Source organism: Acinonyx jubatus, chromosome C2 (genome assembly GCF_027475565.1).
Source record: "Acinonyx jubatus isolate Ajub_Pintada_27869175 chromosome C2, VMU_Ajub_asm_v1.0, whole genome shotgun sequence".
Taxonomy (NCBI): domain Eukaryota; kingdom Metazoa; phylum Chordata; class Mammalia; order Carnivora; family Felidae; genus Acinonyx; species Acinonyx jubatus.
Genome location: NC_069384.1, coordinates 127,984,626 through 128,012,366, shown reverse-complemented (window position 1 = coordinate 128,012,366; position 27,741 = coordinate 127,984,626). Strand labels below are relative to the sequence as shown.

At 38.2% G+C, this 27,741-nt stretch overlaps 1 protein-coding gene across 3 annotated transcripts in view; it reads right to left on the bottom strand.

The window, feature by feature from the left end:
• The window catches only part of NPHP3 (nephrocystin 3), a 43,387-nt gene extending 18,675 nt beyond the window's left edge, over window positions 1-24,712 (bottom strand). Inside the window, exons 1-15 of one of the 3 annotated variants that reach the window (XM_027061835.2) lie at window positions 24,232-24,712; window positions 21,842-21,967; window positions 21,152-21,302; window positions 18,907-19,059; window positions 17,741-17,874; window positions 16,069-16,229; window positions 12,707-12,863; window positions 9,065-9,139; window positions 6,542-6,715; window positions 4,463-4,566; window positions 3,122-3,236; window positions 2,536-2,679; window positions 1,963-2,060; window positions 524-626; window positions 37-119 (exon numbers count right to left, since the gene is read on the bottom strand). In XM_027061835.2, coding sequence (XP_026917636.1) covers window positions 37-119; window positions 524-626; window positions 1,963-2,060; window positions 2,536-2,679; window positions 3,122-3,236; window positions 4,463-4,566; window positions 6,542-6,715; window positions 9,065-9,139; window positions 12,707-12,863; window positions 16,069-16,229; window positions 17,741-17,874; window positions 18,907-19,059; window positions 21,152-21,302; window positions 21,842-21,967; window positions 24,232-24,627 — 2,174 coding nt within the window. In that variant the 5' untranslated portion in view covers window positions 24,628-24,712. The remainder of the gene's footprint in view (window positions 1-36; window positions 120-523; window positions 627-1,962; window positions 2,061-2,535; window positions 2,680-3,121; window positions 3,237-4,462; window positions 4,567-6,541; window positions 6,716-9,064; window positions 9,140-12,706; window positions 12,864-16,068; window positions 16,230-17,740; window positions 17,875-18,906; window positions 19,060-21,151; window positions 21,303-21,841; window positions 21,968-24,231) is intronic. The other 2 variants (XM_053221446.1, XM_027061834.2) reach the window with 2 other exon arrangements.
• Between the last annotated feature and the right edge of the window lie 3,029 nt (window positions 24,713-27,741).

Here is a 27,741-nt window from a genome sequence, read left to right as displayed (position 1 = left end):
AAGACATGCAATTCATGTAAGCTCGCCACCACTTACCGTGCCATCACTTTGCCGAAAAGGGTAACATAAAGGGCATTGCAGGTTGTAGCAGAACGACAGTGTCGCTCTAGCTTCTTCTCCTGTACCAGTTTACCAAAACACAAAACAGACAAACAAAAACAAAACCACCCTGGAATTAAGCGGTCTTTACTATGGAGGCGTCAACAAATATCCCTGGCAGAAATGACATGGCTCCTGCCATCAGTGGCATCACTGCCATGTGGTGGGGGACCGCAGATGTGGTTGGAATGCATATGTTCTTCTGCCTTTAAAAACACCTGGTTAATAAAGTAAAACTTAAGCCCCAAAAGGTTTTTATTGCTCCTTCTATATTTGTTAAAGAGCAAATGCATTTAACAATTATTAGACTCCAATTTCTCTTAACACAATAGAGAGTTCCTACGTTGAATTTTAAGTCTCATATAAGGTGTCTTATAGGACAGTCGATAGAGAGTAAAAGAGCAGTAAAATTAAAAACACTTACCTGCTCTTTACTCAATTTAATGTCCATAGAGTGGCATTCTGCAATTATAATAGATTTTGCATCTTTTGGATTTAGAGGATCAAGATGAAGTGTAGGCCACAACCTTTTATTTAAAGGAAAAAAAAATGAAATTCTCTTCTAATACAACTAAAGCTGTAATCTACCCAAACACAAGTCAAAATCCATTACAAGAATTAATTTTTTAAATTTATTTTTATTTTTATTTTATTTTTTAGAAGATTGATTTTAACTTTTTTTTTTTTTAACGTTTATTTATTTTTTTTTTGAGACAGGGAGAGACAGCATGAATGGGGGAGGGTCAGAGAGAGAGTAAGACACAGAATCTGAAACAGGCTCCAGGCTCTGAGCTGTCAGCACAGAGCCCGATGTGGGGCTCAAACTCACGGACCGCAAGATCATGACCTGAGCCGAAGTCGGATGCTTAACCGACTGAGCCACCCAGGCGCCCCAAGAGTTAATTTTTTATATTGCCTTTGTAATACCAGCAAAACTAATCTCAGTTAATCTTATTAGGTAATATTTGATTCTTTTCTAACATGCGTATCATTAGTTTCAGCAATCAATCCCAACAAAGACTTCTATTTTTTAATTATTATTATTGTTTTCATGTTTATTTTTGAGAGAGAGAGAAGAAAGGCAGAGCGCAAGCAGGGGAGGGACAGAGAGAGAGGGAGACACAGAATCCAAAGCAGGCTCCAGGCTCTGAGCTGTGAGTACGAGCCCGATGTGGGGCTCGAGCTCACGAACCATGAGATAATGACTGAGCTGAAGTCGGACGCTTAACCGACTGAACCACCCAGGCGACCCCAACAAGACTTTTAAATAGTGTATACATTAGGCAGCAAAGTGGTAGAACATTTCCAGCTCTATGTTCTATACTAGTAATAAAACTAAACATAGGTATTGTATTCGTGCCTATGAAGATAGTACAAGATAGCGTTTGTCCACAAATTACTCGTAATCCGATTGGAATTTAATCATCCTGCAACATGCATTCTCAATGCAACATGCATTCTCAATTTTCTCATCTGTAAATTTAACTGCCTGCTAGCCATCACTACTTGGAGCTACACCTGGCAACTCAAATCAACCATGTCCAAAAACGAAATTTCTAACCTTTCCTCCACAAACTTTCCCATCCTTTTTGTTCCCCATTTCAGTTCACAGAGCCACAATTTACTTAATTTCCCAAGTCAGAAACTTGGGGGCCGTTCAGCTTTCCCCTCCTTGACATCCCAGATCTAGCCTCCCACCAAATCCTATAGATAGTATCTTTCTCTTGAATTCATCCACTTCTCCCTATCCTCACTGCCACTTATATGAAAAACATAAAAACACAAACACGTATCTTTTAAAACCTTTCCTTGTTTGTACTTAAAACACTTCAGTAATCTGAAAGAGCTAAAGTTAGGTCATACCTCCATGCTGGAGGGCATGTTTCCACATTCACAGAAACAATTACTCTTACATTCACTGGCAGTGGATCTATCAGCCATTTCATGTGTTTTTCCACTTGCTTAAAATATAAAAACAAAATTCATTCTATTAATTCAAAATATTTCAAAACAACCCAATAATAGCTCCCCAAGTAAAATGAAATTCTCATTACATCTCTCATTATTATCGAGGATAAAATCTTTTTTTTTTTTGGATGATTTATCTCAGAATATTAAAAGACAAGTGGCAAAATACTATTATTACTGACACAAGTTCTGGACACTTAAGGAAATGTCCAGGCCCTAAAAGTATGTCAAAACAAACAAATTTTTTAATTGGTGAATTCAATTGGTCTTTCCCAATAAAATACTAGTGTCTACTGGCATAAAGAACATTTTTTATCCACATGCTTCCTCCCTAGAAATTAAGTAGAAATAACAGAACCAACATCAACATTTTCTTCTCATAAACATATTTAAATGCCTGCTATAGCCATTACTGATATTTTTGTTTCTTTCTGAGAGTATCATTAGGTTACAAAGTGAAAACAGTACCTGAACTTGATCTATAGAATCAATAATGATGATGATACTGCCTTGATGACGGGCAGAGAGTTTTTCTAGCCAATGTGGAAATTCTTCTAGAAGCTTAGCAGGATCCAGTGTCAGAGCAGATACTGACCAAGAGTGCTGCATCAACTACAAGATGAAAACACATACAAAGTAGTTGCACGTTATCACAGTTGGTGGAAATTTCTATCCCTACTTTTTAAACCAAACTTGAGTAACCAAGAGGACCCAACTGCATCAAGTATTATTTTTAACTTTCTACAAATCCGAAACAAATGGGTAATATTGAAAATTGAAAATTATTGGGTACTTGGCCCCAACGATTTCTGATCCTAAATAAAAATTCTGATAGTTCTGTGGGGCACCTGGGTGGCTCAGTCAGTTGAGTATCATCTCTTGATTTTGGCTCAGGTTATGGCCTTATGCTTCTGTTCACGAGATCAAGCTGCATGTCAGGCTCTGGGCTGATAGCATGGAGCCTGCTTGGGTTTCTCTTTCTCCCTCTCTCTCTCAAAATAAATAAATAAACATCAAAAAAATTCTGGTAATTCCAAATCATGCCATATTATACCTTTAGAGTTAGCCGTTTAATAATCAATGAAGGCTCTGAGCTGGTTGACATGGGCCTTCCCACAAAATGAGAAAGAATTAGCGTGTTAGGGGAATTCTTCTGTTGCAACTGAATCCTGAAAGAAAAAGACCTTTTATAAGACTGATAAAACTCATTTGTTATCAATACAAAAAAGAATTCACAATGCATTAAACATCAAATGCTACCTAGCTCTCAGCAATCACCTATCAGTCACTTTTGAATAAACATGGGAGATTTCCATCTTTATTCCACTTTTAGATTGTTTTAAATAAACCTTTAAAAATTATAGGTTCATTTTAATTAAAAATTGATACTAACTAATGGAAACCAACATAGTGTATACTTGAAGTTAAAGTATTAGTGAAATGAGCATTAACCTTTAACTAAAAATATATTAGAGGAAAAAAGGAAGTTTCTTTGCTAGGTAGAAAAATATTATTTTCTAAAAAAATATTATTTTCCACTAAATAAAAGGGCAGTAAAAGAGGAAACAACACATGCTAATTCTTCAATGTAAATCATAATTATGAAAGAAAATATTCTAATTGTTTTTAAATAATAGGAACTAAAATGAAGGTAAAAGAGAGTTCATCAGCCTCTATAACCCTTAGTCCCTAATTTGAAGAATGACTTTACATTCATAATAGAAGTCATCCTTTGTTTTTTTTTTTTAACGTTTATTTATTTTTGGGACAGAGAGAGACAGAGCATGAACGGGGGAGGGGCAGAGAGACAGGGAGACACAGAATCGGAAGCAGGCTCCGGGCTCTAAGCCATCAGCCCAGAGCCCGACGCGGGGCTCGAACTCACGGACCTTAAGATCGTGACCTGAGCTGAAGTCGGACGCTTAACCGACTGAGCCACCCAGGCGCCCCAAGTCATCCTTTATTTTGATGTACTTTATGACTTATTTCACTCTAAACAGTCTGTCTTTGTCTTATTTCCAATATTAAAATCCCAATGAAACTTTTAAGATGAAGCTGATAACTGAAAACAAAGGCACATCCCCTGTAGAATTCACCTAATTCTATTCCACACTGACCACTCCCTCACACAGCACGTGCTTGGCTGTGACCCACATAATTAATATAAACAATCACAAATGCTCAAATTTCCAATTCCCTTCTCATTCTGTATTCTAACATCCAAATTGTACATACACACTTCGGGGCATGAACCTATTATTTTATACGTTTTTGCTTTTTTTAATGTTTAGTACAGACCATGCAGGAAGGCAGGCAGGCAATAATACATTTTGTTGAATGAGTTCAGTAATTCGAATGATGACAATGGTAACAATGTAACTGGACTGCATCATACCATTTTGATAAAAGAAGGGACTTTCCAGAACCTGGTCCTCCAGATACAAGAAGGGGTGGAATTGGTGCTGGTGCCGCCACTAGATCATTAAGCCGTTGGTAATACTAGAAACAAAAATGAATTTAAATTGCAAGGAAGCATACACCTCTTATAACACTAGAGTCAACTTCTGATCATCCTCTGAAATCATTAGAGAAAAGCTGCATGAGAAAATGAAATCTACTTTTAGTCAACAGCATCCTCATAATTGCTTATTTTTATGGCTGGTTAAATATGCCCAAAATAGTAAACTAAGAATGAGTCCCAATTTTTTCTACACATAGTGCTGCTATAAATTAACGGATGAGAGACAACACTTAAGATCCCCTTTGGGTTTTACAACATTCAGATTTTGCAGAATGCTGCAGGAAGGCCAATGTTTTATCCTGTATTCCCTAAACCACAGAAAGTATCACAGAAGGCTTTGAGGGCGTCAGCAGGCATCCTCAGTCTGCTGGTCAGGAGAACACCATCCTACACACCCCCACAGTTTCCAGGGATTTCTGAAAATGGATCCGAACAAGAGCAGTTTTGAGTGGGCCCTTTATCTGAGTCTCCCAACCTGCCACGGAGAATCAGGTTAGGACAGACTGCCTACCTGAGATCTTTCTGAAATTAAGTGAGCTCTCGGCAAAGTCCAAGAACCCATATATCTCAGGCTTTCCCCAGACACTAAAAAGTTGTTCAGAGATAAAAAGGCCACACTCAGAAATCAAAAAATACCTCAGTATTTACTGGGGACTTGGCAAAGTTATCTTGGGGGTTGAGATGTTATTAAATGTACCAGTGGTCTAAATGACAGCAGATAAGGAATTAAAAGAATTTGTAATAAGTAGCTTGTGGTTAGCTTTAGGGAAGCAGAAATTTCTAACAACTACAATAAGTTACTATCTGGTATAGTTTTTCAATCAATTTTTGTTTGCCATATTATGAACACAGAATATATTCTTCAGGAACTCAAATTATTCTGATAGCAATGGTGCGTCTCAAAAAGCAAAAGACTTCATTGATTTAGAACCCTGTAAATCCTAACAACTTAGTTCATGTTCCCACATAAAGCCCATTTATAAAACCATAGTTCCCAAGTTCAGACTACTTGCCATAGAAGAAAGAGCATAGGATTAGGAGCCAGAAGATCTAGGTTCAAATCCCAGATCTGCAGTCTACTCCATGTGTGCTCTCTTAGGCAAACTGTAACATGAACTTTAGGTTCTTCAATTATGAAATAATGATAGCAATACCTCTCTTATAAAATAGCATATTTTATATGCTATATAGTTACATTCATCATGTGCCAGGTACTGTGCCAAGTGGTCGATGTGCTTTACCTGGCTGAGTCCTCCCAACAACCCTGTCAGGTAGGTAAACTACTAAATCTCATTTTACAGACAAGGAAGTCAAAGGTCAGAGCTTAGTAAAGATCACAATCCAGAGTTAGGAAATGGTGGAACCAGGACATAAACACAGACAGTCTCAATTATAAAATTTCTATGCAAATCCTGCTGCTAGTGACAGCTAGGATAGTATTCTTTAAAACATTCATTCTTACATTAATTTTTAAATATTATTAATTTTTTTGAATTTGGACATAGATTGTGTACTTCAAGTTCCATTAATTTGTTTAGATATCTGAGGATGCTAATGAACTGATCAGCCTATTGCATTACCTACTGTGCTGTTTCCTGAATGTTTGACATTTTGATTCCTCCAAGCCTTGGAAGAATAGAGAGCCTTACGAGTTTTATCAAGTTTCTTAGCTATCCTAAGCTTGGTTTGGTGAACTTCAGATGGTAGCATAAAGAACATGTAGTTGATAAGTCCTCATCTGTAACTAAAAATGTTTGATGTTCATAAATATAGTTGAACCTCACTTTTCTTTCATATGATACAAAGTTAAGCATATGCCTCAATATGGATAATCAAGCCACGAGGACAAACACTAACAATTATGAACCTTGACTATATTTAGGTAAAACCACAATCATAACAGAGTCTTAAGTGGTGACTGATCTTTGTTGGAACAATACTCCAAATGCTCACTTTGTCAAATCCCAATTCGTGGGCTGAATTTGAAGCCTGTTGGAAAGTTTCCATTTGCTCTTGTTCATCATGTATGTCCCACAGAACATCACCAAAATCATCTTCTTCTGGAATAGAATCTTCACTGCCTAAATCCTTAGTCTCCATGTCTGTGTTCTCAAAGCCCAGGATGTCCTGAACACCAAGAGCAAGCACATGAAAGTGAATAAAGAACTTAAACATCTTGTAGCAGTGTTAGCACACAGGCCTAAGGTGGCCTTTACTTACTGAGGGGGACAAGTCCAAACCTATGGCCTTCGTATACTACCAACAAGAATAAATATAAAACCATAAAAAAACATGAGTTTAAAAATAAAGAAATATTAAAATGATAAACACAAAGATCTTTCTCTTTTATTAAAAATAGAAGGGCATTTGGGGCCCCCAACTGGCTCAGTCAGTAGAGCATGTGACTCTTGATTCTGGGGTCATGGGTTCAAGCCCCACACTGGGTGCAGAGCTTACATTAAAAAATAACTGGACACCTGGATGGCTCAGTCAATTGAGCCTCTGACTCTTGACTTCAGCTCAGGTCATGATCTTAGGGTTGTGGGATTGAGCCCTGTGTCAGGCTCCAGACTGAGTGTGGAGGCTTCTTAAGATTCTCTTTCTCCCTCTGTCCCTCCCTCCTCCACCCTGATAGTGCATGCTCTCTACAAAAAAAAAAAAAAAAAAAAAAAAAAAGCAGAGCATTTGACTCCTCAGGGATCTATTTTCTGAAAAATGTTACATAATATTCATTTATATCTATCTGGAAAACAATTTTAAAAATTGTGATAATGCTTAAAAATATGCTGCTTTACATTTTTGTGAGAATTTAATTCCTAAGATTGGGTTTCTTGATATCAAATATTTGTGTTGTGATTTATAGTCTTTATATCACTGAAAATATGTTGTTCCTCAAACAGTAAAGATGGCAAATATGTCCACTTTCCTTTGCTGCCATTTATTCTGCTCAATTAATTTTATTTAACTGTGGTCCTAAAATTCACAAGATTGTTGAGAAGGTAAAAATTGATGTTAATTTTTATACTAAAGAACACTGTACAAAATGTGTTGCCAGAAGTCATATCATTATATTCTCGAGCTCATTCTTTTTCTCTGATAACAAATCTCCATACTTTTAATACAAATTAATTAGAAAAAGTAATCTAATCCCTAACTTCCCAAATAGAATCCCAGGTACCCTGCAGGGGTGTCCGCAGGTATGGGCAACTGCAGGCTAAACGTGGTACTTCTTTCTATTGTGCCCATTTTACTTTAAGGGTGTGGGTTCTTTTAAGGGTTCTTTTTCTTTTTATTATCATTACTAGCATTGCATTTATTTATTTATTTATTTATTTTTAATGTTTATTTATTTTTGAGAGAGAGAGATAGAGCATGAGCAGGGGAGGAGCAGAGAGAGACGGAGACATAGAACCTGAAGCAGTCTCTAGACTGAGCTGTCAGCACAGAGCCCGAGGTGGGGTTCGAACTCATGAACTGAGAGATCATGACCTGAGCTGAAGTCGGACACTTAACCAACTGAGCCACCCAGGTGCCCCTCATTACTAGCATTTTAGAGGATATATAATTTAAAATAATTTTTTATATTAAAAATAAACACAGGTATAACATTAAGCAGGATATAGAACTCACATAAATTTACAAGATAATACTTGAGATATCACAGACACTTTCAGCCCGAGACACTTACTATGATCCATGACCTCAGACTCTTAGATATATGATTTCACCCCTCTGTGTTGTAGGGATAATGTAGTGGATAAATTTGAAAAAGGTTTTTCTAATTTATAAAAGTTCAAGGTGCACACAAAACCTTGAATAAGATAAACATCTTCCCTCAAATACTTATACTTTTTACATGGCACTTTTGCAATCTACTTTACACTTATCAGGTATTGAGGCATCCAATAGCTTTGTGAAACAAATGACAGATAAAGATACATGGTACTTGGGGCGCCTGGGTGGCTCAGTCGATTAAGCATCTGACTCTTGGTTTTGGCTCAGGTCATGATCTCGCAGTTCGTGGGTTTGAGCTCTACATTGTGCTCTGTACTGGCAGTGCAGAGCCTGCTTGGGATTCTCTCTCTCTGCCCCTCCCCTGCTCATGTGCTCTCTCTATCAAAATAAATAAATAAACTTAAAACAATAATTTAAAAAAATACATAGTACTAGTAATACGATGACAATACCACAGGATAGACAACCACCAGAAACAGTGGCACTTTCCCAGGTATTATTCCCCCCCCCCCACCCCCAGGTATTATTTTCAAAAACACAAATAAGTTGTTTTCATTGGAAGACCCAACTTTATGGAAAACAGTCTTAGAAAGAAAAATTTTTTTTAACTAGGCTCTACACCCAACATGGGACTCCAACCCACAATTCTGAGATCAAGAGTTGCATGCTCTTCTGAGCAAGCCAGCCAGGCGCTCCTTAGAATATTTTAGATGAAATTTTACAAGGAATGCATATTTTTACCTGTTTAATAATCTTTTCCACATAAATATAAATTTTATATACTCCTTCTGTAGGATCTCCAGAGTGATCAATGATCTGGAAAAAAGAAAAAAGTTCAACAACAACATGAAAAAAACAATAACAGGAGGAGGTGGTGATGGTAAATACTTCTATAGAAGTTATATGTCAGGGATTATCCTAAATACTTTACATATTAGTTCATCTGTCCTCACAACAATCCAATGAGAGAGACACTATTACATTTTTTTTTTCAACAACAGAATTTAGCGATTCATCACTCACATAACACAGTGCTCATTGCAACCTCATTACCCTTCACCCCTTTAGCCCTTTCCCCCACCCAACACCCTGCCAGCAACCCTCAAACTGTTCTCTGTACTTCAGAATCTCTTATGGTTTGTTTCCCTGTTTTTATATTATTTTTGCTACCCTTCCCTTATGTTCATCTGTTTTGTATCTTAAATTCCACATATGAGTGAAATCATAGGGTATTTTGTCTTTCTCTGACGGACTTATTTTGCTTAGCATAATACACTCTAGCTCCATCCACATTGTTGCAAACAGATGCAAGATTTAATTTTTTGATCACGGAGTAATATCCCATTATATATACATATATACCACATCTTCTTTATCCATTCATCAGTTGATGGACATTTGGGCTGTCAGTAGTGCTGCTATAAATATTGGGGTGCATGTACCCCTTCAAATCAGCACTCCTGTATCCTCTAGATAAGGTATTTACCTACTAGTGTGCAATTGCTGGGTCATAGGTTAGTTTCTATTTTTAATTTTTTGAGGAACCTCCTTACTGTTTTCCAGAGTGGTTGCATCAGTTTGTGCAAAAGGGTTCCTTTTTCTCTACATCCTTGCTTTAGCTATTAGGGGGTCTTTTCTGGTTCCATACAAATTTTAGGATTGTTTGTTCTAGCTCTGCAAAGAACGCTTGTTATTTTGATAGGAATTGCATTGAATATGTAGATTGCTTTGGGTAGTATTGACATTTTAACAATATTTGTTCTTCCAATCCACGAGCACGGAATGTTTTTCCATTTTGTGTGTGTGTGTGTCTTCTTTAATTTCTTTCACAAACTTTCTATAGTTTTCAATGTATAGATTTTTCACCCTTTGGTTAGGTTTATTCCTAGGTATTTTATGGTTTTGGTGCAATCGTAAATGGGATTGATTCCTAGGTTTCTCTTTCTGCTGCTTCATTATTGATGTATAGAAATGCAACCATGGGGCACCTGGGTGGCTCAGTCGGTTGAGCGTCTGACTTCAGCTCAGGTCATGATCTCATGGTTCGTGGGTTCAAGGTTGGCATCAGGCTGCTGATGTTAGCACAAAGCCCGCTTCAGATCCTCTGTGGCCCTCTCCCTCTGCCCCTCCCCCACTTGTGCTGTCTCTCCCAAAATAAATAAATAAACTTAAAAAAAAGAAATGCAACCAATTTCTGCACAGTGATTTTATATCCTGCATCTTTGCTAAATTCGTGTATCAATTCTACCAGGTTTTCTGTGGAGTCTTTTGGGTTTTCCACATAAAGTATCACTGTCTGCAAAGAGTGAAAGTTTAACTTCCTCCTTGCTGATTTGGATGCCTTTTATTTCTTTGTGTTGTCTGACTGCTGAGGCTAGGACCTCCAACACTATGTTGAATATCAGTGGTGAGAGTGGACATCCTCAGATCAATTTCCTAGGTGTTCAAAAGGGTTTGGTGCTGATCTAGCTGCAATTCAGGGATAAGACAAACTCAGGGTCTCCATGGTGGTCCACTATCTTCAGACACTATTACTTTTAATTTTTTTTTTAAGAGAAAGTGTGTGCCCAAGAGGGGGAGGGGCAAAGAAGAGGGAGGGACAGAATCTCAAGCAGGCTCCATGCTTAGGGCAGAGCCCTACATGGAGCTCAATCATGTGAGATCATGACCTGAGCTGAAATCAAGACTTGGACACTTAACTGACTGAGCCACCAGGTGGTATTGTTAATACCTCAATTTCACAGAAGAGGAAACAGAGGCAAGTTATGCAAACTGTTGGAGGTCACACAAGGGGATTTATTGTGAACAATGGGAACAGTGTTGCAATAAAACAAAAAATACACTTTTTTCACTTACTTATCCAAATTCTGTCTTATATACATCCATACCACTCAATATATATGACCTTCAAAATACATCAAAATCAATTTTTATAATAAGACTATAATTCTATAAAACAAAAAAGCAAAATGGTATTCTGCTATGTAAAACAGTAGTCTTCTGAGTTTTCTGAAAGAAGAATGCCCTACCTATAAAGAACATGTGTGTTGCTAGTAAATGATTATTGGATAAAATTAGAGTAGGGCAATGGTTTTACAAAGCACATCAAGTGAACCAGAATGGAAGTTTATCCTATGTTTCCATTTATAATCATGGTAGACAGATCTTATTTTACTCCTATTTTATAAAATAAATTCATCCCTCTAGTGTATTAATTTTAAAAATCAATTTACAAATAGAATAGAGATCTGAAAGAAAAGTCAGTATCTTTCCTCTTAGGATCTAGTGGACTAAGCTCATACTAATGTAATTAAAGCAAATAATGAAATGGTTCTGGAGATTATAACAAAATACACTATTTTGTGTTGGGCTCTTTAATATTACATTGGGCTCAAGCTTTTTCAATACTAAATGATGTAAAAAAATGCTTGTGTTCACATTCGATCTTATTTCTTGAATGGGCACAGAGAAATAAAAACAATGTCAAAATCCAAGTTGTTTTCAACTATATTCTTTTTTTTTTTTAAGACTTTATTTTTAAGTAATCTTTATACCCATTGTGGGGCTTGAATTCACAACCCTGAGATCAAGAGTTGCATGCTCTACTGACTGAGCCTGCCAGGTGCCCCTCAACTGTATTCTTAACACAACTGTAAGAATTTTTAAGTTATCTCAGTGTGCAGTAAGGCAAAGCCTGTAACCTCTATTCTAAATATTATCCCACCATGCATCTAAGAATGGTCAAATCTCTCATACTCTTATTCACTGTTTTGCTTTTCCCAATGCCCTTAGAAGAGGTTGCTATGAAAAGGCTCTTTCTTACACTGATCCTTGGTCAACAGTAGACAAAAGGACTCTGCACTTGGGGAGAAAAGCACAGGAAAAAATCTGATTTTTCCACTCATAGATCATACCCTTTGTAGCTGTGTATTGCTATTTATCCCTTTCTTTTTCTCATAGTCGACAACTAAGTCTATTGGCTCTGTCAAAATTTACCGATTCCTGTTTCTCATCACTTCCTCTACCTCCACCCTGGTCCAAGCCACCAGCATCTTTCACCTGGTGACTGCAAGAGCTCTCCAACTCTGCCTTCCTCCACTACACGGCAGCCCAGGAACATCCTTGTCAGAATCGTATTTCTTCTGCTGCTGCTTAAAGTCTTCCAATGACTCCAGTAAAAACCCCCAGATAAAAAAAAAAAAAAAAAATCTCACTCGCAGTAAAAAAAACAAGGTTTCTATAGTGATCTCCAAGGTTCTTTACCCTTAGCTCCCAGTCACCTGTCCTATTAATCTCCCCTTACTCACTCCCACCTCATGGCCTTTGCTCTAACACTTCCCTTGGGCAACCAGGTTCTTAAAAAAATAACCTTCTGAATTTTACCTTGGCTTTGTTGGTCTTGTTCAGGTTAGAAACTTGATCAATCAATTGCTGGATGGAGTTGGAACTGACTTTCCCATCCTCTAAGCGATGATAAATTAATCGTGGTTTGCCTTCAGGGTTTTTCAGAAAAGCTTCTTCGCAGTCTTCCAATAAAAGGCTAGATTGGAAATCAGTATTTCTTGTCCTACACTGCACTATGGCAGCAAACAATCAACCTAAGTGTCAATAATGGCAGTTTAAAGCAATGACAAGGGGCCAGAAGAAGCCCAGGGACAGAACAAGTGCACCTTTCCAAAAATGGATGTTTTATAGCTCTGTTCCAGCTTAGCCAGAAAATATAATGCATTCGTTAGCAGACAGAACAAGTACAATAAATTCTGCATTAAATTGAATCTCAAAGCATACATAACTTTAATTTTTCAAATCTAACAACAACAACAAAAAAACCTCTCAAAAAATACTGTAAACATGGCTCAAAATAATGGACCAGACTCATGAGACTTTGCAAATAAATGGAAACCTAATTCCACTTAGAAATAAATAATTTCCAAATTAAAATACAATTATTATCAAACCCAGTGCTTCAAGATTTTTCTCTTCTCTAGTCTGTTAGCCTTTCTCATCCAATGAACGACCTGAATCTTTATACCCAAGATACAGTATGAGAAAGATTCAGAGGCAGATGGGGGAGGTCAGATGGCTAGTAAAATCTTAGTTGAAGTACAGGGTTAAAAAAAAATTCTAACTTTGCTACAGGGTACCATAATGACAGTTTTTATTATTCCTATTTAAATTCTAGAAAAATCTTAAAATAACCTACCAGTGTTTTCTACATGCAAGGAAAATTACAACCAATTCCCCTTTCTAAAAAGCATTAATTGAAAGATTGTCTAGAGAGGCAAATTAGTGTGTGTATGCAAGGGAGAGCTATTACATGATTCAAAATTTACATAATATATTAAAATACTAGCCCCAATACAAAACAGAGTAATGTTCTATCATACGTCTCTGTGCCAATCCAATCAAACCAAACCAAGGAATTTTTCCTTGTTCAAATCATTCTGACCATGTTCTATATAATTTTTGGATTTTGGTTCTTTTGTTATTACTTTGGGAGAAAAGTCTGTGGTACATGTGAATACTAAAGAATGGGCCACTGTTCAGGCACATGTTGCTATTTCAAAATCACTCCCTACAAAATTGACACGTGGGGCTCACATGAAATGATATGACATCTGGGATTTGGTTCAAATTCTTTGGTGGGAGGGAAGAATATGGGGCTACTGGGTACTGCTCAGGGGACATGATTCCAGAGTCATCTTTTGAGAAGAATGGGGGAATCATCATGAGAGGTGAAGGAACAACCTGAGAAAAATAAAAGTTCTATCAACCCTTGTTTACGGTGTGAAGCCTAAAATTACTGCCATATTTCTTGACAGCCATGAAATAAACATTAAGGAAATAAAATAATCAGCAGATGGAATATGAAAAATTAAAGCAAAATAAAGGCAAAGCATAGATGAAGAAATGATTAAATTTTAGAAATTAAAATTCTTATTCTTTAAGAATAAAGTTTTTAAAATGTAAAATAAATAAAATTTTAGTTAAAGAAGATAAGCTGAAATCTGCCAAGCAAAGTAATAAAACATGAAAGAAATGAAGGATAAAGGGTAAAAGATGAAGAGTAAAAGATTAAGAGGGATTTAATATGAGAAAGATAGAAATAAACGTTAAAAATGTAAAAATAATGTGCAATATTTTATTAACTAAACATGGATAAAAGGTAAAGAAAAAACAAGATGGTTTAAAGGATTAGAGAATAAGAGAAAAACAAATGACATATTACCACCTGAGATAAAATACTACCCAGATATTAAATAATAAAACAGAATATATCCTTAATAAATACAAAAAAATAACAGGAAAAGAAAAGGGGCGAGGAAGGAAAAGAACCCCAACTAAAAGGGAATCAAGTGGAAAGAATCCTTAAAACTTGTTTGGGTGGAGGCTCATTGACCAAGTGGTTCCTTGGCCACTGGGCAGTCTTAAGGAGCAATGATGGATCACACTGCAGGGTCTCTGGTAAAGCCTAGGGCTCCACATACTTCTGCACACAGTTGAGGTCAGAGTTGGTCCTCAATAAAAAGAAAAATGCTCTGGAAGGGTTAAATCCAATCAGACAGCAAATGTAGAAAGAAAACCTCTTATTAAATATATTTTGTCTTCATCTATATATCTAGTTGGTTAAAAAAAAATCCTTATTTGCAGACTAACTCATTGGTGTTAATTATATTCACATTATAAGAAAATTGCTCACTTTACTGGAATTAAGTAAGTAAGCTCCTCAGAGAATTAAAAACTTGATTTAACATCTATATAAGTGTTCAAGTAGCTCTCAATTTGTATCTGAAGAAAGAAAATAATGAAAGTTAATGCAGATTATTGAAATCAGGAGTTGCCAACTTGTTCTATCAGGGCCAGTGAGTATACATTTTAGGCTTCATGAGCTACACAGTCTTTGTTGTAACCGCAGTACTTAACTCTGCTCTTGTAGTATGAAAGCAGCTGTAAAAATACATAAATAAATGAATATAACTATGTTCCAATAAAATTTTATTTATAAAAGCAGGTGGCTGACTGGATTTGGCCTGAAGGCCATAGTTAGCTACCCCTGATTAAAATGATCTTTGCATTAATGATGCCAACATTAGGACCTGTTAACGCAAACAGTGTAAAGTTCTTAATTCTTTGTTTCTGTATGAAAAGCCAAAACATTTATTGAATTTTGTGGATTGTTTTTGATTATAAGGATGCAATTAGAACTTACCTTTGAAGTTCGTTTGGCAATCTCAATTCTTTTTTTTTTGTTATTTATTTATTTATTTATTTATTTATTTATTTTAAATGTTATTTTTTAAAATTTACATCCAAATTAGTTAGCATATAGTGAAACAATGATTTCAGGAGTAGATTCCTTAATGCCCCTTACCCATTTAGCCCATCCCCCTCCCTCAATCCCTCCAGCAACCCTTAGTTTGTTCTCCATATTTATGAGTCTCTTCTGTTTTGTCCCCCTCCCTTTTTTTATATTATTTTTGTTTCCCTTCCCTTATGTTCATCTGTTTTGTCTCTTAAAGTCCTCATATGAGTGAAGTCATATGATTTCTGTCTTTCTCTGACTGACTAATTTCACTTAGCATCATACCCTTCAGTTCCATCCAAGTAGTTGCAAATGGTAAGATTTCATTCTTTTTGTGGCAGTCTCAATTCTATACAACTCCTACACTTGATCTTAGTCAAAAGGCCAAGAAGTGATCAATTCTATACAACTCCTGTAATAAATGACAGAATTTTCAGCTTACCTTGGTAAGGTTAAATGAATGAATAAAATAACTAATGAACTCTTCTCAATTTCCCATTTTCTAACAGCAAGGTATTGATTTTCAAGATCTATTGGAAAATATATAGCGTGGAAAAAATATCCCATTGTCTCACACATTCTTTTAAGTTTAGGTGAATAGTCCTAAAAAGAAATTAAAACAAAACAAAACACAAGAAATTCAAACATAATAAAAGCACAGCTTATAAAACTAAAGATCTAGTCAGCTTCATACTACTTAAAATAAAAAAGCATGCTTTAGAATAGGTTATGTTGAATGTTTTTTTAATTTAAAACTTAAAAATATAATCATATTTTAAAGAAAATCTTTAAGAGAAAAGGCAAGTTTCCCTTAAAACAAAAATATATAAGCTTAGTAACTTGGCTGTTTCCTAGCTCAGAAAATAATTTATTTCATAATAAAACCTAAAACAATGGAAGAAAAATATTGGGATAATTTCCTTTGGTATTTATTTTTGTTATTATTATTATTATTATAAATGATTTCTGCTTTATTGTTATAAAGAGTAGAAAACCCAAATCCATGAATCTATATTGTAAAAAGTGTCCACCATGATATATTAGAACATTAAAGCAAACAGATATAAATAAAAAAATTATGTTGGTCTATAACAAATTAAGTTACTAAGTAATGATGAGCATTATTATGCAATAAATGAGTAATTCCCTCAACATCAGTTTGGTAATAACCTATATTCAGTTAGTGAGTAGAAACTTTGGTTTTCAAAATATTTTATCTCTCAACCCAAGTTGAACAATATCAAAAAGCAAAGCTAAATAAATTCATTAATCAACAATCTTTTAATCAATAATGTTAATATAGCAGGTATAGCATGTGACATGCAGATTTATTTAAAATTCAGTTAGAACAGTAATAGGCAAACTTTTTCTGTAAATGGCAAGTACTCTTACAAGTTAGTAATAGCTTAATGACTTGATATTTTAGCAGAGGTCCTTGGGGTCCATTTAGTCTCTCGTGATTTATTCCGCCATTGTAGTATGAAGCAGACATAGTGTGTAAATGAATAAGCTGTGTTCAGCTTAATAGTGTGTAAATGAACACTAGCTGTGTTCCAGTAAAACCTTATAGACACTAAAATTTGAATTTAATATAATTTTCACATGTCATAAAACATTCATCTTTTCATTTTTTTTCCAACCATGTGAAAAGGTAAAAAGCAATTTTAGCTTTCGGTCCTATAAAGACAGGCTGCAGGCCAGATCTGGCCCACAGGCTGGAGTATGCCTGCCCTCTCCCTCAGGTTAACCCCAATGACTGCCTTGAAAAATTAAAAACCATGATAAAGATTAAACTTTGTTATAACCTGAAACAGATTCAAGGCTAGGGCTGGCAGATATTACCTAAAGCAGGCGCTATCAAAAAGGGTCTTAAACGCTGTGCACAATGTACAATAAAGCATTCATAAGAATTAAGTTCCAAAGCCTTTATTTGAATACACTGATAAAACTGAGCAAGATTTTCTCTTAAAAAAACCCAAATTCTTCTTGCTCTTTAAGACATATAATCTGATAGGTAGTAAACTACTTGGTTTAGATGTAGTAGTGTCATAAGTAGGACACAATATTAACTTGTATTTTAAATCAGTGAATAAAGAATTTACAAATATCCTCACCTTAAGGAAAAGATCCACTTCAGGCTGGGTTTCATCTGTATAAATGAGGTAACATCTGACAGTGTTACTCCACAGAGAATGTGAAAACAACGGAGTAACTTGTAATAAACTAGCTACAGCAACATCCCAGTCATCTAAAAATAAAATTTATCATGAGTTCATGAAAAAAAAAACATCAAAAAACATTTGACAAGATGTTTAAAAGTCTTTTAAAAGTCTGCAAAAACACAACAGGCAACATAGAATGCAATCTGATCTTACTCGTTAATAATGACACACCTTCTGGAATAACATATTAGAAGGCAAACAGTTCTTTAACCTCAAATTCTATCCTTGGGCATAAAGTAATCAATGTCACCCAGGGTCCTTGCTGAGGTACCAGTGGTTCCAGTCAATATCATGAACCTATGTTACTTGAGCTGTTTAATTAGTTTGCAACTGTAGGAGGGCCTACATTTGCAGGCTGGCCTATACTTTTACCTACTTATTATTCTTGAGGTATATTAAGTCAAAAAGAAACTTTAAGAATGGCATAAAATGAAATGCTATTTAGTGAAGAAGAACATTTTAAGACATATTTGGCTAATTCAAAAGGCATAATTAAACACTTTCATTTTGCTGATAATCTTATAGTTTAAGAAAAAAAAATAGAGCTACTTATAACATCTCAGATCTGCACTGGCATTGAAATTCTGAACAGATCTCAGAGCTGTTTTGGACACCAAATTATATAAAAATAATGAAAATATTCTTCTGACTAAGGATACTACATTGCATAACTTTGTACTCTATTCTGCAGCCTTCTCTAACCTTTAAAAGCATCAAAAACACAGAGGGAAAGACTAAAAACTACTGTTTCTCAGTTAATCTATATTACACTCTCAATGATCAACTGAAACCCCTGAGAATTCAGACCAGAAGCGAAGTTTTTAGAACCTGATTTGTCAGTCTGGCCAGGGAACACCATCTGATCCTGATGTGAATTACAGAACTTACTTAGCCCTGCTCAGTGACAGCACCGGTAAGTACATGCTGGTTTGACAGCGGAAGACACCCAGAATAAAAATCTCATGCCTGGTTGATGGTTGTTTTCCCAGCACACAAGATTACAGCATAGGAACAGGCATTACCATTAGCCAAAGTAATTGGCAAATGGCTTGTGTTACCTCTGTTGACATTTGCAAAGGGTCCTTCCACATCTATAGAACTATGGGCAAACTCAGGACCCCTGAAGGACTGCTGAAGCTGGATCATACTCCCTATGGAAGGTTCACTTCCCAAAGCTCCTCCAGTCCAGTATTCACACTGGGTTCCAGCAGCTATAAATGCAAGAGATTTTATCTTGTGAAAACCAAATTAGTGAATGTTCAAAAACTTATCACATGTACTACACAGGATTTCTAATTAAAAAAAACAACTATAATATTATATACAACAAATACCCAAATATTCAATCTTTAATGATTTTGAAAGTACTTTGTCACCAACTTTTGGCAACTTCTAAGGTGCTGGTTAGCATAATTCTGGTTGTCATCTCAAACTCAAAGAGGGGACTAAAGAGAGAAAGATGAAAAGAAATAAATGATATAGTAACCAAAGGAACTGTAACAACTGTGAGAAGTTAAAAATATCCCCATACAAAAATTCTAAACAAGATTTCTAACCATATAGTTGAGGCATCAGTGTAAAATTTGAAGGAAAGAATTTAAAAGGAAGACTATTACTAGCACACCCATAATTATCGTTGGTAATTCATTAGGATGTAAGCTAAGGATGTAAAGAGTGCCCCCTCTTTAAACTTCCAGAGAAATAAAATTAATGTCTGAATCAGTTGGTGCTTATGAACACAGCATCTTTGACTAAATATGCATACACTAGTATTTGGACTCAATATCTGGCAAAAATGAGATCATTATTTGTAGGTCTTTGAATGTGAAATGAATGATGTTCCCTCAGTATCCTTTCTTTATGTTCAAATCAAAATATGAAGAAAGACCTAGGAGGAAATACTAACTTGTTCTTATTAACTTGCCAAGGTAATTACGATATAATAGTTTTGAAACACTGCACATTTTAAAACATGTCAACACTGAAATAACCACTAAGACTAATGTGGGGTCAACAAGAGGATCCTCTTAGTCACTCAAAGCCATTAAGAATCACTTCATTTTTTTCCCCTTCAAAAGTTAGTAATAAAAATCCCAGAATGCTGGTCAGATTCCAATGGTTCTAAAATGTAAACTAAGAGGGAATTGTCAAGTTGCCATATTTCACTCCCAAATCAGTTTGTAAGAATAAAATGCAGGTTCCTGTAAATGAGAGAGTGACTACATTTTTCTACTGCATTTATCAATAGAATATTTTTCATTTTTCAGTATCAGTCACAGTTTATTATTATTTTCTTAGAACATGGTAGACCCTTGCCTTCTATGGCTCCAAGCTTTATTTCTAGAAAAACATTTTTATATGTTTAATTATAGAATATAACTTTTTGAATAGCTTACGGGACTGTCCTGGAAACCATTTAGTGGAATATCATGCAGATATTCTAATGGATGGTTGCAAAGAATTTATCATTATGTTGAAAAATAATGTAACAGAGACTACCAACTATCCTCCAATATCCATTCTCCCCTTCTTCCTTTAGTAACAGAATTTCCAACTTTACGTGGATACGTGACTCTCCTACTAATGATTACACTCTTCAATCTTCCTGAGTGTAGTGCTGGCCAATGCGGTATCAGATTGTGCTTCTTTTCTTTTCTTTTCTTTTCTTTTCTTTTCTTTTCTTTTCTTTTCTTTTCTTTTCTTTTCTTTCTTTTTCTTTCTTTCTTTCTTTCTTTCTTTCTTTTTCTTTCTTTCTTTCTTTTTCTTTCTCTCTCTCTTTCTTTCTTTTTCTTCCTTCCTTCCTTTTTTTTTTTTTTAAGTTTACTTCTTTACTTTGAGAGAGAATCCCAAGCAGGCTCCACACTACCAGCACTGCTGCTAGATGCAGGGCTCGAACCCACAAACCAGGAGATCAAGACTGGACCCAAATCAGGAATTGGACGCTTAACCAACTAAGCCACCCAGGGGCCCCTTTCAGATTGTGCTTTCAAGGAGAGGAATGAATTCCCTTCCCTCTTCCCCCAGCCAAAATGGAGATATCATGGTGAGACCTGAAGGAGCTGAGACCAGAGAGAGAAAATCTATGGGGTGAGGTTGGCAATGCAAGTCAGAAGAAAACATGGCTCTTAACAATGTCATGGACTTCATGGAAAATTGCTGTCATAACACCTGAGAAAGAGGCAGAAAGTGCAATTCTATTTATAACAGCAACCACTCACAACTAAAAGGATTCAACGTTGGCTCTACAATACCATTACACCTATAGTGAAAACTTAAAATATTATAAATAGGAAGTAAATTTACCAGTAACATCTGTACAGTTGTCATCTGAATCAGACTCTCCAGGATCAAATACTTGGATTCCCTGAGCCTGGAGCCTCTGAAGTTTACTTTCCAACTCTCGCTTAGCCCTCAGTAAGTCCTGAATTTCATTCTCCTTGGTCTCCCTAAAAATCTTTAAAAGACAGATGTTAATTTTGAAACCTCTCCCATAATCAAAAGGTTGTGTCATCAACTCTTAACCAAAAAATCTTTCACTCATGAAACCAATATGCAGTTCGGTCCTGACCCGTAGGATGAATAACTAAAGTAACTCTACTGTTTTGTAACTGGAACCCACTGGAATTTGGGCAGGAGGCCTGTCTGTGCCGTGGGGCTGTTATGTGCACTGCTGACGTTTAGCAAATTTGTCTCCCTCCCACTAGATGCCAGTAATGCCCTGCCATACAAAACATCCCCAAATATTTCCAAATGCCTTACCCCCATATGGAAAGACTTTCTTTTCCCCAAATCCCTATTGCAGTGCTCACTTTTTTATATTTTCCTTGAAATGATCTCACGTTTACTAGGTCCATCTCAAAAATGTAAAAAGTGCTCTACTCTAGTTCTTAGAACCTTCAGGACTACATCTACTTATTCATGCAGCATTATAGAAACTTTTAAAATATGTTGTTATTCTGCATCACTCTGCAGGTAAAAACATAAGGCATTTACCTTGAATTGCCTTTTCACTTTATCTCTGTCATGTTCAAATGTTGCTGCTCTCTCCATTGCTTGGTATTTTGCTTCTAAAGCACTTTCCTTTTCCCGAAGTATCTTCTGATACGTTTTTTGAAGCGCCTGAAATAACTGACCTTGTTATTTCTAACAAAAATAATATTCCTCTCAAATTTTTCAATATCTTACATATATATTACATGCATACCTTAGAACTGTACCAATCTACTTACTATTTTACCAGTTATCAAGGACTACATATTGCCATTTTATTCAAACACATAATGAATCATGAAAAAAAAATGCAAACATGCTTAACTATAATAAATGAAGACACTTCAATGTTAAGCTTTTAATGGAAATTAGTACTGTGAATTGAAATTGAAATACTGTGTCAAACTCTTAATTTTCCCTATGGCACAGTTTTCCCATCTGTAAAAGAACAAAAAGTATATGGGGCGCCTGGGTGGCTCAGTCGGTTGGGCGTCCCACCTCAGCTCAGGTCACGATCTCACGGTCCGTGAGTTCGAGCCCCGCATCGGGCTCTGGGCTGATGGCTCAGAGCCTGGAGCCTGCTTCCGATTCTGTGTCTCCCTCTCTCTCTGCCCCTCCCCCGTTCATGCTCTGTCTCTCTCTGTCTCAAAAATAAATAAAACGTTAAAAAAAATTAAAAAAAAAAGTATATAGTTTGTAAGTCTTAACTTGAAGGATAATTAATTCTGTGTGACCATGCACTTCCTGGCTCCATGTCTTTTTCATTTTGCTATCCCCAGAGCCCTCTTGGTGCCTGTAACATTGAAGGCCCCCAGTAAGTGTATGACTGAATGGGTTAAATAAATATGGAAGAGGTTTTTTTTTTTTTTTAATGCCTAGATATATGAGAAAGGAATCAAAAAGGCTGCATAAAAAAATGGGTGGGTTAGTTAAGGAATCAGTTTAGACCTCAAGATAATACTAAAATGCATAGTGGATTCTACTCAACTTTCGGAACTACTACATAAAGTAACAGGAGGAACCTGAGACTGGCTTTTGTCAGCCCTTACTGCACTCTGCCCTGGTTGGTCCAGCCTTCTTTTCTACCCCCCATCTCACAGCCATTTCCAATGTGCAGCATCCATTAGACAATAGCTTCGATGCATGAAATCAGGTATCTGAAATGCGTTAAGTCCATTTTATACAATGCAAGTGCATTAAGACTGCCCAGTAGGAAAACTGGTAAGACAACAGATAGACTGGTAAGTAATTCTTCCCAGATAACAGTCTAATTTTACAACAGCTACTAGGAAAGGTGCCTAGTCTAGAAGGAAGGAGGATTTTTTTTTTTTTTATGTTTGTTTATGTTTGGGGGCGGTGAGGAAGAGAGAGAGGCAGAGGTAGACACAGAATCTGAAAACAGGCTCCAGGCTCTGAGCTGTCAGCAAAGAGCTGGATGCCAGGCTGGAACTCATGAACCTTGAGAACATGACCTGAGCCAAAGTTGGCCGCTTACCCAACTGAGCCACCCAGGTGCCCCTGAAGAAGGCTCTTCTCAGAAAAATCAGTGTGAGGTATTTATTCAATTCCTACTGTGATGAGCCCAGAAACACTTGGGCTGTCTAGAAGTCTCTTCCACAGTTAAAAAAAAAAAAAAAAAAAAAAAAGTAAAACCACAACCCTCAGAGAGGCCTAAAACAGATGACACAGAGTCTGACAACTTTGCTCACAGAAAAGCAACCTCTTGCTTTACATACCATTTTAATGAGTCAAAACACATCTCCTAGAGGGAGACCACACAATAATTGTTTTTCTGAGTAAATTAGTCAAGTGCATTAAGAGCATTTGACTACACCTAGGGAATGTTTTCAATCAAAGCAGTTAGGATGGTGAAAATCAGGTTTCCAGAAAAATTCACTTCAAGATCATTAAAACTCAAGAGCTCCACACGAAGAAACTGAGAGATATATTTAAGGGGGCGGGGAGTGCAGTTAAAAACTCCTAGGGAATTTGATGAGTTGGCTTCAACAGATGTCACCAAAATCTTTTGTGTGTCTGTGAGCCCTGGGTTAACCTACTTCCTGGAGCCCCATGCAGATTGGCATTTGCTGCTTCAGGACACTTTCAGGCTAATTGTTTCAAGGTGTCTGAATGAATGAACCAGAAATAGAAAAGGGGCGGATTAGTTAAGGAAATCAGTTTAGATAGACCCCAAGAGAATGTGTCTCTCAAATTAAAATGCAGAGCGGTTCCTAGCCAACTTTCAAAACTACTTGGTTTAGAGAGGGGGCAGGATGGACGAAGGACGGACTTAGGCGTCCAAAGCCCAGCCTGGCAGGGCGCGGGCGGGGCGGGACGGGGGGGGGGGGGGGACGTCCCGACTGCCCCCGCCGCGCACGCGGGCCGGGCGTTACCTGCAGCTCCGCCCGCAGCCGCTTGTTCTCCGTGTCCAGCTTGGCCTCGCGGCGGCCCATAGACAACAACTCCTGATTCTTGCTGACCCGGAAGATCTCGTATTCCTTCTTCAGCCTCTCGTACTCGGCCGCCGCGTACTCCAGCTCCGGCACGGACGAGCCGGTAGACTTGAAGCTAGCTCCCAGCAGCCCGCCGCCGCCCGCTCCACGGGGCAGCGACCCGGGCCCGGCCCCTGCCGCCGCTGCTGCAGCGCCGCGGCGGAACGAGCTGCGCAGCAGGCGGGCCTTGGGCTTCACCTCCACGGGGATCTCGCAGGCCTCGCCGCCGCCCGCCCCATACGTGTCCTCTATCACTTCCCCGCCAGCGGGGCTCACAAGCGACGAGGCGGTCCCCATTACGCCTGAGGCCGCCCCTACCAGCCAGCGGTGTACCAGAAAGGGGCGGGACGCGGCGAAAGAGACGGGGCGGGGCAGCAAGAAGGGGCAGGGCAGGGCGAAGGGGCGGGGCTAACGGGATGGGGCGTGGCAGCAGGACGGGGAGGGGCGGAGCGCAAGGCGTGCGGGGCGGGCGGTGTGATTCGGGTGGGGAGGGGCAGCAGGACGGGGCGGGGCAGAGCTCAAGGCGGGCGGGGCGGGGCGGGATGGATGGGGCGTGGCAGGAGGGAGGGGCGGGGCAGAAAGAAAGATGGACGGCCGCGCGTGCGGGACCTATACTGTCCTAAGTCGGGGGCTACGGACCAGCGCGTGCATGGCTCCTCTTAGCAGGGTCTTCTCGGTCCCAGGCCCCCTGACGAGGGCGTGCCTCACAGCTGGCAGGGTCCCGGGTTGCTGTACCTTAGCGGCTGCTGTTCCTGTTCTGCCGCTGTGGGAGACCCAGCGCTCCTCTCCAAAGGCAGTTGGGAAATCTGAGAAACGTACTGAGTGCCTGCTGTGTACCTGTCACTCTGTGTTTCACGGTATGCAAGTAGTTGGAATGGCCAGCAAGACATAGTACCACACAAGAAAAAGCTTTTAGCCTTGCAGCCTGAGACCACCAGGGACAATCTTTAGACAAGGTGAGGTTTTTTGACTTTTTGTACGGATTTTAGAGACTGCACATCAAAGGAGCTGTGGGGCATATCACCAAATAAAGGGAAAGATAAGAGTATTACGGTATTTGGGGCAAGGGTGGGCTCTAGGTGATATGAAAATTTTCAGAAGATGGGGGAACTGTTTTAAATAAAGTCAGGGAAGGGGTAGGGTTGACGTCTTTTACCCTATCTTGGGTTCTTGCCCCTGCCCCTGCTAACTCGGGCTTCTAACCTCTCCAGGTTGGGAGGCCTGGGAGAGAGGACAAGAAAGTATTTGACTGACACTCCTGTGAACTGTATGTTGGTACTCTTTGGACTTGGTAAACAGTTCAAAGTTGGCCTTTTTTCCTCACGGTACTTTTGTTAGATTTTTCAAAGACCCCTCTCCCCCTCATAATTAAAAACCTTGACCCAGGCTGGTGTGGCTCTATTCAAGCCGTTGCTCACTCTTTCCCCAGATGGAATCCAGTGATACATTAAACATCCTCTCTGCTGTTTGTTCAGATCCAAGATAATCCACTGGTTCACTTGACCCAGAGGCCCACATTTGATCCACAGGTGTTACAGGTCAGGTTTCCTGGGAAGCTGACTCTGAGATGGAGACAGCCATGCAAGATGTTTATTAGGGAGTGTCCTTGGGATCAACACCTATGGAAAGTAAGGGAAAGAAGCATGTTTGCGCAGCAGCAGAAGTTGAGCTTTGCTGCATCTCAGTGGAGGCCTCAGTCAGTCCTCAGAGAGTTCTGATGCTGGAATGGCCCTGTAGAGTGGTCCTAAATTGGGGTGCAGGGCTGGGACTTTATACCCTAATACCAGCCAGTCATCAGCAAGCTCTCTTCAGCCAAAGCAATCCCCATGGGGACTCATAGTTGAGGGCTCTCTGCTGGTATCACTTCCAGTGGCAGGAGGAACAAGTCTTTCAGTTATCACAACATCTACCACAGTAGGAAACACAATCTTTTCCCTGAAGAACTCTGGGAGTGCAAGCCAATTCCCCACCAAAGTAGCTAGTCGTCCTTTCTCTTACCCTTTAGATTTTCATCAGGAGAGAATCAGACACCAGGCCATTACGGTTCTTCAAACTCCAGGAGACACATATTAAGTTTTCAGGTTGTCTCCTGAGATTAAGGGAATCATTACTACCATCCCAGTACCTCAGGAACTCTCTCCCTTTTAAAGTCCCTTCTGATCTCTAATTTCCAATCCTTGTACCCTCAATGTGGATCCGTGCTTTAAGGATCATTCACTAGGTTTCTGACCACCTCCTCTGAAAAATTCTGCATCTTAATCTTGCACCTTCTTTGGAATGTAGCTCAGTTGAAGACTTCCATTATTATTCTTGCATATAAAATAAAAAGCCATCACCCATCCCCTTTAAACCAGTAACCAACAAACTGCAGTAAACTTCCCACAGCTTGTGGAGTGAATTCAGATTCTGCATCCTGGTACTGAGTGCCTGAAGCAATGAGTCTCTCCTTTCTTCACTTCTCATCTATCCAGTAACATCCCTCTACCCACGTTACTCTATCCTAGTCGGGCTAATTTTCTTCTCCTCAAGCCAATAGGGTTTCTGTTTCCTTTCAGTACTGTCTGCCAAGTTCCATCTCTTTCAACATCTACCTTCTTTCCCTCAGAAACTTGCCCTGGATAATTATACCTTTTGAGTTGATCATATCAGTAGTTTCAACTCCGTAATCCTTGCCCCCCATGTGCAAAGTACTACACTTAACTTTTCCTGACCTTGTTCTTCATTCATTGTGTCTATCAATCTTGGTCTTTCAGTAGTTGTTTTTGTTTTTGTTGGTATGCCATTTGTTGCTTAGATTCATCCCAGCAACCCTTATTGAGCTCCTGCTGGAAACATAATGTAGCACAAATGACTGATGACCCAAAGAGATGTTAAATGTGGCTGAGTTCTCAAAAAGCATGTGAGTTGTCTCTGCCTTCCTTGATAACCTTTAAATAGTTTCAGCAGATGCCCCAAAACACAAATCCAAGTTTGCTGAGATCATGGAGACTTTTCCTTTCCCCATATAGTAATTACTAGCTGCCTTTCTCATCAAGGACACTGTGTATACTGCATGCATACTGACCTTGGATAACTGTTGGTTAATGCCTAAGCCACCTAACTGGGTGAGCCCAGAGGTGATCAGATCTAGAGTACTAGCAGGTACTCAGCATAATAGCGTGGTTGGTTTTCAATGTATTTCTTAATTGTAAAACATCACGGAATTTAGTCTAATTGTAAGTCTAATTTTCAACATCATAATTTGTTTTTCTTCTTTATGCTGAATTTAACCTACATACCTCAGTTTGAATTTTGAAAGGATAACTTTGGGGGTGCCTGGGTGGCTCAGTCGGTTAAGCATCCGACTTTGTCTGAGGTCATGATCTCACTGTTCATGAGTTTGAAGCCCATGTCAGGGAGCCTAGAGCCTTC